The 15656-nt window shown below is 37.5% G+C and overlaps 1 protein-coding gene across 5 annotated transcripts in view; it reads left to right on the forward strand.

Moving 5' to 3' along the window:
- Nucleotides 1-15656, forward strand: part of CHD9 (chromodomain helicase DNA binding protein 9) — an 86844-nt gene that overhangs the window by 35313 nt on the left and 35875 nt on the right. For all 5 annotated transcript variants that reach the window (XM_063167779.1, XM_063167778.1, XM_063167777.1 and 2 more), the window contains 5 exons: nt 9111-9222; nt 12402-12551; nt 13675-13743; nt 13829-13884; nt 15195-15312. In XM_063167779.1, coding sequence (XP_063023849.1) covers nt 9111-9222; nt 12402-12551; nt 13675-13743; nt 13829-13884; nt 15195-15312 — 505 coding nt within the window. The remainder of the gene's footprint in view (nt 1-9110; nt 9223-12401; nt 12552-13674; nt 13744-13828; nt 13885-15194; nt 15313-15656) is intronic.

Below are 15656 nucleotides of genomic sequence, written 5' to 3' on the forward strand. Positions count from 1 at the left end.
TTTAAGTTGGTCTACTTTTGTGAAGTTGATTTCACTTTCATGTTTCTGAATTTACTCATGTTCTGTAATAAACATTTTGTGGATCTGTCTAATTAGAAAACTTACACTGTTGTTCAGCTAGTGTCAGTTTCATGAAACCTTGTGGTTTGTCCTTAGTGTGCTTTTGATTCATACCTGTGGACAAAAGTAATTGACAAAATAATTGACAAAACCTGCCAAAATAATATCATTATGATATACTGCATAGTTGCCATAATACTTTTACTTTTTTAAATGAAAAAAAAGTAAATTGTTACCTACAATTTATGATTGTGCACTCAGTTTTGTGTTGGTGAAATGCTTTGCTGTGCACATCACTTAGGATCGCTTTTCAGGATTTCATCAGACGGCGTCAGATGAGAGAGACATTTCTCAAACTGTGTTTTTAACTGTGGTGTTTGTGTTTGATGCAGAGTACATGCAAGCTGCTAGAGCAGCTCCCATTTAATTATTGTCAGTGTTTGATCATTTTGCATTGGGCTGTGAAGGTTTGTGTCCCCATTAGTTACCAGTCTGATCAGCTAATACCCAGTAGCACTCTGCTAACTTAGTCATGCTGCCAGGTCTTGCTTTCATTATGAAGGATAAATACCTAAAGATGGAGCAGTCAGGTCCTGGTAAGGAGCTCTGAAGAGTCTTCTAAAACCAACACATATTACAGATTTCCATTCATATTCACAGAATTCCATTTTATTTAGATGGACAGCGGCAAATCAAATCCTTTGAGACATCAAGATACTTCATTTTTGCATCCAAACAGATTGTGTTGTGTTGAATTAGCACTATTGTGTATTATTGATATAAATACATAAAACAATAACTGCTTAGCAAGGAATACCCCAGGGATTTTGCAGAGCAGCAATTGCAATAAGGCCTTGATTTTTTTAAAAGAATAATCTTACCAAACCCTGCTTTCTATGCAAATGTAACTGCTGATATTACAGCAGAATAATTATTACAACATCACTATACTTGTCTTTTCAACCATGGTTCAAAAAAATTTTGTGATTAATATTTTTTTTTTTTATTCAGAGAAAACCAAAATTAAAGAATACGGAGTTTAGAAGACTAAAGCTTTGGTAAAGGTTTTGTCCTATCTTCAGTTCTTAAAAAATATTTCTTAATGAATCTAAGCACATCCTCAGAATCATTAAGTCAAAATAGGATTGGGTTTTTAAGCGTGTGGGTTGCTCCATTGATTTTTCTCATTACCTTAAAATAAACTTTGACTGAATCTTGGGAGAAAATTTTACTATGCTAAAATAATACCTTTAAAAGATAAGAGCTTTATTGGGCAGGAAGGGAAGGGAGGATCTCAGTTCAATGTTTTTTTTCCTTTGGATGGAAAGGTTTCTGAGATCTGTTTAAAATGGGATAAAAAAGAATTTCAATTTTTTCTTTCAATCAATAATGAGAAAAACTTTATAATATAAATATGTATACATATTTTTATATATTTCTTACATTTAATCAGAAAACTCAAGGTCCCCTCATGTTTTAAAAAGATAAGCAAACAATTCCCAACTGTTAGAAGCCATTATGAACTAATTTTTTGCAAGCACTATAGTTGTGAGTGAAACCTTGAAACCTGTAAAGTTTTACAATTAAAAAAAAGAAGATAAATATACCTTTTTAACAGTAGCAGAGAATTTGTTTGGGTGCATCTGCTGTTCCATTTTAGAAGAAGGTCTGCTGCGATACATCCATCCCAGATGAATCAATTTTTTTTCAGTCAGGGTTTTCTATGGCAAACTCATTTAACTTCCAGGAACTGTTAAATCTCTTGCTTCAGTCTGGATTTGGAGTGCCAGAGCAATGCAGGAGGTGATGCAGAGTTGGATGTGTTTGAGAAGATCTGAAGTCACATGTATGTTTTGGGTGACTCCTGTTTCATTTTTGCAGGCCAAGACAGAGCTGAGTGATCTGAAACAGTAACAAATATATTGATTTCTTGTTCTTTTTTTTTTCCTTTTGAGAAATGTTTGAGAAACCATTTTAATCTGCTCTTTCATATCTCTGCTCACAACAAACACAAGCCTGTTCAGTAAGAGCACAGCTGTACCCTCTGTAGCCCAGAACTCAAACAGCAAACTCTTATTTAGATTGTGATCATAGACTTTGACCTCTTACAGGGCTTTATTCTGTGTAGCAAGGTCTGGGTTGCTCTGGAGGAGGATTTTCAGAGTTACAGTTCAACTGTAGAGCTGGGACACTAATTGCAGAACAGACCTTGATAAAATTGCCGGATAGCCATCAGTTTAAAAAAAGTCCTTTAAATTGTAATACAGCACAGCTTTTACTGAAATGGAGTAGCCCTCGTCTGAGATCGAGATGAGTTTTAGCTACTGTGTCTGGATTTAGGGGCAGGATGGTCTTTCAAGAGTTCCTGTTTTTGCTGCTCAGACAATCAGTTTGTGTTTGGTGGCTTCATGTTAATTGTTTATATTTTCCTTCATGATGCTCTGAGATCAACACCTACAGGAAAAATTTATAACACAATTTTCATTCTAATTTATCAGTGCTAGTTAGAAATTGCTGGCAGCTACTTTCTAGGCAGGCTGTAGTTTCTTTCTAAAGGTGAGGGTAAAGGTTTTATTTTTTGGAGCTGTGAAGGCAGAGAAATAATGCTTATTAATTTCAGTCAGGTCCATTAGAACTGGATTCTGTGGTTAGCAAAGTTTCTGTGCCATAAGAATTGGTGAAGATAAATGACTAAATTATATTATTAGCAATAACATTATAAGGCTATGACAGAAATTATTAGAAGAATGTATGTATAATATATTTAGTATTACCAAAGTTAACTAGTTTGCGTTATGCACTGATTACTGATTAAGTTAATTCTTCAAAATTTGCTTTACAATTACTCTGCAGACAGCAGAACCACTTTGTATCCTGGCTATTTACCAAGGTGTGTTGACATTTAGGAATCTATTTAAAACCTTTCATATTTTTGCATAGACCTTGTTTCTATTTATAAGCTCTTTCTAATTGATTCTACTTCTTCCATCTAAGGTGATGCATATTTAATCTAAAAAGTCTACTTCTTACCACTTGATGTGAAGAATTATGAATTTGTGAACATTCTCTTGTTCAAAAAAGTAGATTGGCATTTAGGTTTTATAGCTCTCAACGTATTCCCACCTACTCAAACATAAAATTAAATATCACAGCCCTGATGAAAAGCAACAGCTCTGCACTGGTGATGTAAAGGACAATATCAGTTGAATACATTTAGGTAATTTCTTTTTTCTTAATCACTGCATAGTTTAAATAAATAAGTCCCCCAAATTCTAAGAACTCAATTTACAAATGCTTGAGTCAGAGTGGCAGTCCTTCAGTTCAAAACTGCTGCCAGAAATGGCTGTATTATCTCATGTGTTAAAAGAGCACTGGTGGATTTTGTTCATTAATCCTTGAATTATGTAGCAATGAATCCAGCAAGTGGGATGTGATGCTGTGCACTGCTGAAATGAGCGACTGTCCTTGTTGCCTTGTACCTCGAAGCAGGTCTCACAAATACTGTTAACGAGCAGTCTTAAAACTCAGCACCCTGACAGATAATCTTTGCTTGTTGATCTGAGAGTGTTAAGATGGTTTGAAACCCTTATAAACTCAGGTGCTGCCTCAGGAGCCGTGGGGGGAGAGCTGGGGAGGAGCTGGGTCTCTGGCACTGGTGCTGGGGAGGTGCCTCCAGCTGGGACCTCCCGGGGCAGGGGATGGCACTGTCCCCCGTTAGCTAACATTGTCCCCATTAACTAGCACTGTCCCCCGTTAGCTAACATTGTCCCCATTAACTAGCACTGTCCCCCGTTAGCTAACATTGTCCCCATTAACTAGCACTGTCCCCCGTTAGCTAACATTGTCCCCATTAACTAGCACTGTCCCCCGTTAGCTAACATTGTCCCCATTAACTAGCACTGTCCCCCGTTAGCTAACATTGTCCCCATTAACTAGCACTGTCCCCCGTTAGCTAACATTATCCCCATTAACTAGCACTGTACCCTGTTAGCTAACATTGTCCTCATTAACTAGCACTGTCCCCCGTTAGCTAACATTGTCCCCATTAACTAGCACTGTCCCAGGTTAGCTAACATTGTCAACCATTAACTAGCACTGTCCCAGGTTAGCTAAGATTGTCCCCATTAACTAGCACTGTCCCCTGTTAGCTAACATTGTCCCCATTAACTAGCACTGTCCCAGGTTAGCTAAATTGTCCCCCGTTAGCTAACATTGTCCCCATTAACTAGCATTGTCCCCTGTTAACTAGCACTGTCCCCGTTAACTAGCACTGTCCCCGTTAACTAGCACTGTCCCCGTTAACTAGCACTGTCCCCATTAACTAGCACTGTCCCCATTAACTAGCACTGTCCCCATTAACTAGCACTGTCCCCGTTAACTAGCACTGTCCCCATTAACTAGCACTGTCCCCATTAACTAGCACTGTCCCCTGTTAACTAGCACTGTCCCCTGTTAGCTAACATTGTCCCCTGTTAGCTAGCATTGTCCCCATTAACTAGCATTGTCCCCTGGTCCCTGCCAGCCAGGCAGGGGCTGGCATTGTCCCCATTAACTAGCACTGTCCCCTGTTAACTAGCACTGTCCCCATTAACTAGCACTGTCCCCTGTTAACTAGCAGTGTCCCTGTTAACTAGCACTGTCCCCATTAACTAGCATTGTCCCCTGTTAACTAGCACTGTCCCCATTAACTAGCACTGTCCCCGTTAGCTAGCACTGTCCCCATTAACTAGCACTGTCCCCTGGTCCCTGCCAGCCAGGCAGGGGCTGGCATTGTCCCCATTAACTAGCATTGTCCCCCGTTAACTAGCACTGTCCCCATTAACTAGCACTGTCCCCATTAACTAGCACTGTCCCCTGGTCCCTGCCAGCCAGGCAGGGCTGGGGCACAGCTCGTGCTAAGAACGATGGGGTGCTCACTGAATCTTGAGTTCTCTTGGATCTGTTAAGGTCATTATCTTGTGTCCTGATTAAAATGGCAGTAAATTCAAGGTTTGGCCATCCTTCTGGGATGTCATTTTGTTTATTATTTGGAATTATTGTTTCAATGTAGTGTGAGCTGGAACTGACTGATGGTTCCAAAAAGACTATTACGAGTGCTTTAAAATCTGTGCACAGTCCAGAAGTTTTTAATTGGAAATACAACTGGAGAAGGAGACAGTGGCTAATATTACTATGTTAGTATTATTTATGAAACATATAAAAGGATGAGAGAAAATGGTTTTATACCAGCAAATTAACTCTCATTCAAGAGGCTACAGTATCTTGTCAAGGAAACTTCTTCTTTATATTTTTAGCAAAGTTTCTAGTGATAAAGAATTGCTAATACTGTTGATAATGTAGGAGTGTTATTGTTAGTAATTTAACAAAGTGCTTTGGCTACAAATGATAATATCTGAGTGGTGACTCTGGACACTAATAATTAGCAACTTGGTGTTTTCTGTTTTGGGAAAATTGCAGTAGCTTGATGTATTAAAGGCCAGCTGTACTCCCTATTCCTGATGTGCCTAATATGTATTTGCTGCCTTTTTCTTTCTATCCTCTTTAATATTTCCTTGTTTATTCTTTGGAGGCTTTGGAAAGTGTTTATCACTTTAAAGCTGTTCAGAGTACTGGCAGTGTTTCCATCGTGTTCCCTGCTATGAAACAGAAGGGCAATGGAGCACATTTTTACTGGTTTTCGTTTAAAAGAGAGAAGTTGCAATGCTCTTTAAATAGTGGTGGTTGGTAGCTTTAAAGCATGATAGGAGTCCTGTGCTAAGGATCAGAAGTAATACTGGCTCATGAGAAATCTTCTTTTTAAACCTTTTTTGTGGTGTAAGTTTCTCAACATCTTTAGTTTGTAATTATAGAAGAAGAAAATACGTAATGAAGAAATCTGCAATGTCTAATTGTTGAAACATTTATAGTTGTTATGTAATAAGATAAATATGAATTGAAAAAGGCAAGAGAAAGTGAAATTGGAGTGGAGTCTGGTGATATTATTTATTCCATGTCTGCAGTGTGCTGTTAACTTTTCATAGAAACAGAATAGATAGTTTCTGTTCAGAACAGTTTGTTTCAGGGTGGAAAAAGGGATTTTAGCCAAGGATCTTTATGCTTTCATGCAGAAATTTATAAACTGGCAAGAGAACTTGTTCGCTCAATGAAAATTTCTCACAGAATTGATCCAGTTTACAAGCTTCTGAAAATCATTGTTTTCACATAGCAGATTTTTTAGAAGTTTTTGGCCAAAATATGAGCAGATTGCATTTTTACTGATAGAAATGTATGACTTTAGCACCATACTGTTGTTCAGCAACTTCTGATAGCAAGGAGCATTGTGATTCTGGGCACTGGATCAGAAAGAAGTAAAACTGCATTTGTTCCTGTCATTGGCACCATATCCATATAGAGGAAGAAACATTCTGATCTACAGCATGCAGAGATGTGCAGAAAATTTCAGGGAGAAGCTTGTGAAGTACTGAGGATGGGGAATGCAAGCTGAAAGATACAAAAGCTGACAAATGGAATATTGTGTGTAAGGTGCAGGGGCAGAGCAAGAGGTGAGCCCAAGGAGGGACAAAAATTAAGGAAAGGAGAGGAACAAATGTGCAAGGAAAGATGTAGCTAGAGCAGAATCACAAAATACCCCATGTTCTAAAACAGAGTGTCCTTAAAATCCTCAGCTATTCAGTGGGTACCACTAGAACCCATAGAAACCCTATATCCCTTAATGTTGTGTTTCCTGAATACTAAAGGACCCTTGAGCCTAAAATAGTAAACAGTGGTGCATGAGGTGAGAATGAGCTGTGGTTGCACAGATACAAATATTTAACACAGCAACATGCATTTAGGAATTGTTTTAATCTACCTTTTCACAAAAGAGGATCAAAATTTGGAACAGATTGCCCAGGTACCTACCAGCTGTCAGCCGTGGAGATAAGTGGAACTTAACTGGGCTGAGCAACATCAAAGAGCTCTGAAGTTGGCCTGGAGTAGGGACCACAGGTCTTCCTGAGACCTCTTCCAGCTTGGCTTGTATCTTAACACTTGCTTGATTAAAGAACTTTCAGCTATCCTTTTTCTTTGAAAGAATTTAAGAGCAGGGAAAAAATATATTGATACTTCCTACCATTTTTCCAAGCCCTAAAGGTGCAAACCAGGGACTTGGTGGGGTGGATATTGTTTCATGAATGATCTTGTAGGAAATTCTCATAAGTTTACCACCTTTCCCTTTAAATGCACATTAAGTTTTAGCATCCAGAATTCCCTTTAACAACAATTTCAGAAGGTCAATCACAATGTGCCTTGTCTGCATCATTTTGGAATATATTAGCTGATTTGACATATTAGTGACAAGTGCTAATGTAACACTTAAATTTTATGAAACAAAGTGAGATAAAAATGGAAAAAATTATTATCCAAGTCCATCACTAGAAAGTGTCATATTGGACAAATACCCAAGAATACAAGTCGTAAAATAAAACCAAGAAAAAAAGAAACATGACTCCTAATCAGAGCTTGGAAAGTGAGGGGAAAAAATGCTCAAACTAACCTTGAAGTCAGTAGGGAAACCAGTGTGTTCATTGCTGAAAGTATTTCCTGTGATTATGAAACATGTTTTCTAACTAATAATTAAACTGAGAACACCTAATGAAAAGCCAAGGACCAGAATTTACTTGTGAACAAGAAGCTCTGTGATTATGCTGACTACAGCCTCATTTCAACCTGCATCCATCAGTGCTGTTCACTTTGTGCTAAAAGTGAAAAAAAATTGGAGTGGAAAAAACCCATTTTAGCCTTTCCACTGAACACACATAGTGATTAAATATTGAAAAGCCATGCAAATATTCCTTGCTTCTGAAGTTATACCTGCAGTCTTTTGTAAGCAATGCTGCTTGAACTTTCTATAATGTTTTGGTAATTTAACATGCTTATGTTCCTGTGAACTGTTAGTCTGGACATAGTAAATATTTATGTGTTCTCTTGTTTGAACACTTGCAAAGAGAGATAAATGAGTTGTGTTTCAACCATTACATTCTCACCAATAGTGTTCTCATCAGCTGACCAGTTTATTTGGTGTTACATGCTGTAAAATAACTTGTATTGTCTGTATAAACACTAGAATTTTGTGCTTAATTTGTTTGTGACATGGCAGAAGCACTTGTATGCTGGAACACTCTCCTCATTTTCTGTTACAGATCTGATCATGAGACCATATGAAATACATATTTTAGGACAGCTCTCTGTGATTTTCTTGACTAGTTTGTCATTCTACAATTATGCCACTGTAAACACATTTAAATAAGTGTATTTGGCACATTTCAAATCTGGAAAAATATTTTTACACCCTTTAGTTAGAAACAAATCTGATGATTTACAGTGTAATTTTAAAATCCAAACAGAGGAATAATTGGTGCTTTTTCATTAGAGTTTAACTAATTTATTCAGCACAATGATGGTTCTTAACATACTCTGATAGGTTCTAAGATTACTTACAGATAAAACTACCAGATTTTGGATATAGCTTTTCTTTTTTCCTAAGGGCAAAAAAAAGATTTGTTCGATTCCCTTATTTTTACCATTGAATGACTTAGTTAAGCATAAAAGTTTTGCATGTCAGACAGCTTTGGGTGATTTTTAGATTGTTCTCCACAGTTAATTTTTCTAAGTAAAAATAAGGGAAGCTACATTTTGCAGTGGTAAATTTTTTATGATAAATCATTTAGTGTTGTCATCTGCGGATGATATTTCTGCTAACTTTGTGTAGTTTACCACTGTCACTTGGTTTAAATGTTGGATTTTGTGTTTCTGTTTCTCATGTAAAGATTTAAAATGTACATGATAATTAGGAATTTGTGATAGATAGCAAGGTAACTGTAAAGAAGCTCACTAACACTAGTGAACAGTACTGTGTGCTGTAAGGTATTTGATAATACCTATTGCTCATTTTTCAGACAGTGCTGTTGAGTTTTATGTTGAGAATATGGGAACTGCTGGTGATTTGCTCCTGAAGTTACACACACTGGTGTACAGCATTCACTCAGGGGCTGGGGTTTTGTTTCTGACAGAAAGCTGATCATCACACTGGGCAAAAAGCAGAAAAGGAAAAACGAATCTTCAGATGAATTGTCTGATGCTAAGCAGACTCCACAGCGGCCCCTGAAAGATGAAGACTCACAGGTGGGTAGTTGGTATTCTTCCTTGATACATTTCTGTGTGTTATGTCCACCGATCTTTTTCCCCTGTCTCCAGAAAGTTACAGTTCCTTGGATGCAGTGACTGTTACTCTCACACTTCTGTGTGTCTCATAGGTAAAACTTTTCATCATCAGCCACTTCTCTCAGTTTAAAATCAGAACATCCTACAGGGTAGAGTCCCTTTTCCATAATGGGACATCAGTGCCCTGCCTGTATCTGTTTCATTTCAGTACAGAAGCCCATAGATTTGAAGATTTGAGACTGTGAGTACTAACACTGAGCTGGCAGTTAGACCTTATCCTTACTTTGGCTGAGTGTGAAAATGAAGAGATTTCCTAACAGACAGGACATTTATCAGTGAACTTGGCTCTTTGAGAACTTTTAAAAGGGTTGTTTCAAGCTTTAATGTGGTTTTTCTTCCTGAGCTCTGCTTCTGTAGAAACTGGAAGAACAGATTTCTTGCAGTGTGGGATCTGAAGGCAGCAGTGATCAATATGCTGATAGGCTCTAGTTGCTTGTGGAGTATTTCTGAAGGAAGTGCCCAATGAAGAATTGAAGTGGTCAAGTCATTCCCTTGAGGAATAGCCCTCTTGTAGCTTACTTTCTGCAGTTTTTTCGTAGATTGCCCTGAAACAACAGTAGCATAGCTAATTATTTCTGTAACTTGTGCACAAAGAAACATGAACTGTTGAGAAGAGATTATATTCTGTTTGCATTAGTAACAGGATTATAACTTCTTGCTTTAGGGCAATCTCCACTAACATAAGGTTATGTGCTGGAAGTGCACAAGTTTTTATCCTGTGGCAATTTCATCCACAGAGGCAAAATCAGTATTCACAATAAGGTGCTGTTGAGTATAAATTAATTGCATTAGTTGATGATAGTTGTCAAAAAACAATTATGAGATACTGAATTGCCCTCTGGTGTTTCACAGATAATAATGTTGGAGGGGAAAAGGGATCAGAAGCCATTTCCCAGAATGACTTCTCATTAACTGAAGTGATAGCTTGTCCTAGGTAAAGGTTACCTGAAAGGATCTGTAACTTTTCAGTCATGTTCTGTTATCAGATGAACATGAATTTATAGGCCAACAAATGTAATATAAAAGACTGAATATCAATTCTTTCCTGGGCATGTCATGAAATCACCTGCTCCTGGTGTGAAGGGAAAAGAGGGTAGAGATAATCAGGGGCGGCATGAAAGGGAAATAACTTTTATTGCAGTGTCACAGCATTGCCCTGCTCTCTTTGAAGGAGCTAGGGAGAAGCAGCAAAGACATAAATTGCTTTACTTCATTAATTCATTTTCTCTTTAATTTTCAAATATGTTCATGATTTTATTTTTAAAGAGCTGTTTCTAATTTCTGTTGCAAATAGCTGCTTCAAAGCTCTGGGGGGCAATTTTAGGCCTTTTTTCCCCCTAATTCATTTTGCATGCTTAGTTTCACGTCAAGTGTCTTCCTTAAATAGATAGATTTTTTTAAATTTTTTTTTTTATTCTTAATATGTGATGCTACTTCATTTTTGTCTTAGAGCCATTTGTTTATGGCCTTAGTTCTCAGCTCAGGGAAATACAAAACTTTTTTTTCCAAACAGCTCAGATTATGTATTAATCTGTTGGAGAACATATGTTGATGTTTTGCTAATCACTTCATACTTTAAGAAAAGACATAGTAAGAAGAATTGAAAATGCCAGTTACATAATCTTGCATTGCTCATGTTACCTGGCTTTCTTTTTTATTTTTTTTTAAACCTACTTCTGTCTGCAAACTATTATTGATTTAAGTATAATGTGCCATTAGTGTGTCCTTACATTAGAAATTCCTTTTGGTGATAACACCTAACACCATACACATTTATGGAAGAACTGCTAATGTACATAACTGTGGAAAGCCCATGAAGGAGCTTCATTTTTGCAGCTTCTCTGGAGGAATGGTCACAGCCCTTCTTGGACTTGTGCTGTACCCTTAGGTTACTGCTCAGCTTTTGCAGTGTAGTTAAAGTGCAGCTACGTCATTTACCAGATGCCAGCCAGACCAAGGCTGAATTAACAGTCAGGAAGAAAAGTTCCTGTGCTGCAATCTCACTGTTACTTAATAGCTGCTCTGCAGAAGCCATTGTGACCATAGGATTTAGGGTTTTGTCCTCTTCACAACTTGTTCTCCCAGCTGAGTACTGCAGTGTAATATAACATTACGACCTGCAGTGGATTTTCTTGCACAAAAATACCTTTTTTCTTTGTAGCTCAATATAATAAATTTGTTTTGTAGAGACAGTTTTGTTTTGCTGTTTTCATTTTGTGATGATCAGTTCTCTAAAGCAGATTATAGTGTTTTCAAATGTTAGCTGACTAGTTTGATACTGCTATTTTTATCCACTGAATCCAATTTACAAATTAATCTTACAGTTAAATAGACAATGTCTCATGTTGGTACTGAGGGCTAGGAAATGTTATGCAATATTCTAATAATCTTAAGTATTTGAAACTGTGAGTGAGAGGGAATTATTCTCTTTGACTGAACATTATTTCTTCAGCTGGAATTTGTTGTCCTCAGATTCTTGCAGAAACCAGAATGGAAGGTTAGAGAGAGAAACTGCAAAGTAACTGTATAATGCTGTTAAACCAGCCTTGATGAAGGTGGAGGAGAAAATACAGACATCAACAAAGCAACAGACTTTATTAGCCATCATGTCAGATTTCATCAGCAATCTGACCAATATGATCTAGTGAAACCTTCATAATTTTTAGTACAGCACCATTTAGTAGATACACATCAGCTTATTTTACATCTTTCCCTGTGATGCTGGAGTTGGATGGTAACGCTCAGCTGTTACACTAAATTAGGAAATCACTGTTACTGATGCTGGTGGGAGATCTGTTATGTATCAGCTTTGCTCCCATACCCTGAAAAGAGTGTTTCATGTTTACTTTTGAACCCTAAAAATAAATGTATAGTATGCTTAGATGAAGGAGAAAATAACAATTTAATTAGTTGAACATAAGTGGATTACAGAGGTATTTTATTTCATGTTTGTTATCAGATACTGACCTTTGGTTGTAGGTACAGCTGAAGTATTGCTTAGAGTGACCCAGAAGATGCAGCTCAGGTTAGGGGAAATTTTGGGTAAAACCTCCATCTCTTTCTTTTCTCCTGCATGGCAGAAGAGAAGATCAAATCGTCAAGTTAAAAGGAAAAAATACTCTGAAGAAGGAGAAGGGAAACAATCAGAAGAAGAAGCAGCTAAAGTTTCTGTTAAAATCAAGAAGAATTCTGCCCCTTTACCTGCTGAGCAGCCTTTACAATTATTTGTGGTAAGTAAAAATTGGCTTGGTCTGTGGGAACTTTGTATTTGTCTCAGGTAGTTCAGTTAATAAAACTCCTACCTTGGAATACATTATTATTTTTAAGCCCCAGTTTAGTGTGACATTTTGCTAAAATATTGAAAACTGTAAGAAATTACCTCTTACTAGTTTTTTGTGTTCCAAACATCTATTGACTTAATTGAAGTTAAGCATAAGACTAAGGATGGGTATAGTTCAAGTAATGTTTTATGTGGCATAGACATATGAAAAAGCTCTGTTCTGATGTTACCATGACTTACAGAAGCACCAAATTATTTGGGGGATTTCTGTTTACTGAGGTATTTTAAAACGACACACAACCCTTTCAGGTTTACACTTCACTGTTCCACTTGGAGACTCAAACTTACTGTCAAGCCATTCAAGGTAAACAGAGTGGCAGGGAAGAAACAGGAAAAAAGAGTTTATGGCTTGAAAGAGTGCCAGGAGTTGTAGGGGAAGGAGAATGGTGATATAATTGGGAGCAAATCAGACAAGAGGGAAGGTGACTGGCTGTGGCAGGCAGCTTGTACAGATCACCTCTGTCTCTGGGACCACAGCCCCAGCTGTGGCAGAGCCCTGCAGTCCCTCCTGTGCCTCATCTCAGCCCTGCTGGAATCCTCAGCCACAGCCTCCTCCCTCTGATTCCACAGCGTGTTTGGTGCCTGTGTGCACAGTGGATGGATCAGACTGAGTTTGCCACATGCTGGGTTTCTTCTCTCTTTTTCCACCTGTCAGTTCTTCTCCAGTTGTGTATAACTGAGTTCTGGCTGTGTCCAGTGCATCAGTTTAGCTCAGCAGGGCATTCACAGTGTCTGGCAAGCAGCAGAATCCCCAGTGCTTGCACTGAGTGTGTTTGGCAGGTGAGCACTGCAGCTGATGCTGTTTGCAAGTGCCAGACTTGCTGTAATTCTGCACATAACCCTTTGAGGATTTTAAATTTTACTCCCAGCCTGTTAGGGAAAGCTGCTGGTGGAGGTCAAATTTACCTTTATTGCTCATCTTCTGACAAGCCATGTGTGGTTGAAGGTTTTAAGCCTGAGAGAGTGGGCACGTACTGCAGTTTTATAATATCACTGTTTTCATGTCTTCATAGGAAAATCCAAGTGAAGAAGATGCAGCAATTGTAGACAAAATCTTATCCTCCAGGGTAATAAAGAAAGAAGTAAGTGATTGTCATGGGATAAAATAGTTTATTTGATAAAGGGGGCATCTGTCATTTTACATTTCCTCTGAATTTCCTTTTCCAGATATCTGCAGGGATGACAGTAGACACAGAAGAGTTTTTTGTAAAATACAAGAACTAGTAAGTATTAAAGAGTTGAATGTGTTGACTGAACTGTTTTATATCATATTTATGTACTCAAGTTTTGTATTGCTTGAAGGTTGTTTTGTCATCGATTGAGATTTTTCTTTACCAATTTAATCTTTAAATTTCTAAAAATCTGTGATATAGTAGTAATAATATTAAAACTATGAAGATTTTGGAACCAGCACTGTCCAATAAGCTAGCAGCCTTTATCTGTCAAAGAACAGAATTTTTTATAAAAGATATTTATGAAATTAGAATATATATTTATTAATTTCATCAGGGGCTACATGCCTGAGGCAAATTTTAATTTCATGAATTTAAATCAGAGGTGTTTTGTGGACATAGATTAGAATTACAGTGTCATGAATTTAGGAGATGCTAATGTAGTAGTTGGACTTAATTGTTTCAAAAAGAAAAAAACTGTGATAGAAATGAATTTACATCAAAGGCAAGAAATAAAAAAAATTGCAGGAAAAAAAAAATTCCCATATTTTATTTTAAATTTCATATCTATTTTCCTGTCACTACTCAATTCTTGATGCTGAAAATCGAAGCTTATTTTAAATTTTACATATGTGAATAATTTAATCCAATTTTTGCTATAATAAATGTAACTTTTTTTAGATTCTACTTCCACATGTTGTTGGAGACCATTTACCTTGTGTTTTTCTGAAAGGGCAAAATCTGTCTTTTCATCCGAGGATGAGTAATCCCCAGCTGTGCCTTATTTCTAGCGTATCTTTAAAAAGCTTAAAAAATGATGGAAATACACTCAAAAAGGGGTGTGAGGAGGAAGTATGTGTACTTCTGTGATGCAATTTCAGAAAGGCTCTCCTGGGTAGATGCTGCTGGTTCTGCCTCAGAGCCGCTGCCCCAGCCCAGGGCAGGTCCCTCTGCCTCGGGCTCTGCTGCTCCTCCTGAGCCTCCCATGGGCTGAGCTCTGTGATCCAGCACTGAGAGATGGTCACAGCAGATACATGGCAAAACCAGATCCAAAATATGAAGTAACTTAAATCTCTGGGTGCTTTTTAATAGAGGTGTCAAATTTCAAACTTGATTTCTTTAAGCTCACTTGAAATCAGCTTGTTTCTTTTCTTAGGACACATGAAAGAAATTTGTGGATCTACAGACTTTCACATATTTAATCTAAAAAGCATTGGCTTAACGAGGTGCTGCAACATGATTATTTGGAAGACTAAATCTTTGATCTTTATGGTGGATTCTGTTATTTTAACTGTATATTAAAAATAGATAGTAAGCTTTTGCTTTCACCAATGTGTTAATGTCAATCTCTGTGATTTTAGCTCATATCTCCACTGTGAGTGGGCCACAGAACAACAGCTTTTAAAGGATAAAAGAATCCAGCAGAAAATAAAGCGGTTCAAAGTAAGGAAAGCACAAAGAGCTCACTTTTTTGCAGATGTGAGTATGAAATAAAAATTAAATAAGCTTTTTTTTTTTCCGTGTAAAATTGTGATTAGTAGTTTGCTTTTATATAAAAGAGCTGATTGTTAGGAACTAAAAATGAGCCATTGGTGTTGTTTGCACCAGGGGGTGGGTTATTTAATGTAATGTAAAGTGCAAGTCTTCAGGAGTCACTGAACTAACCTGACTTACATGGTCTAAAAGTGGGATTGGTTGAGTAACTACTTAGAAGTGGCAAGGAGGGAAGGATTGTGTCAGTATGTTTAATTTCTCTAGGACTTCCACAGGACAGCACTTTATCCCAGAGATCTGGGGTCAAATCCCTCTTCAGTGAGGGTTGC

The sequence above is a fragment of the Melospiza melodia genome, chromosome 13 (assembly GCF_035770615.1).
Source record: "Melospiza melodia melodia isolate bMelMel2 chromosome 13, bMelMel2.pri, whole genome shotgun sequence".
In the NCBI taxonomy this organism is placed as follows: domain Eukaryota; kingdom Metazoa; phylum Chordata; class Aves; order Passeriformes; family Passerellidae; genus Melospiza; species Melospiza melodia.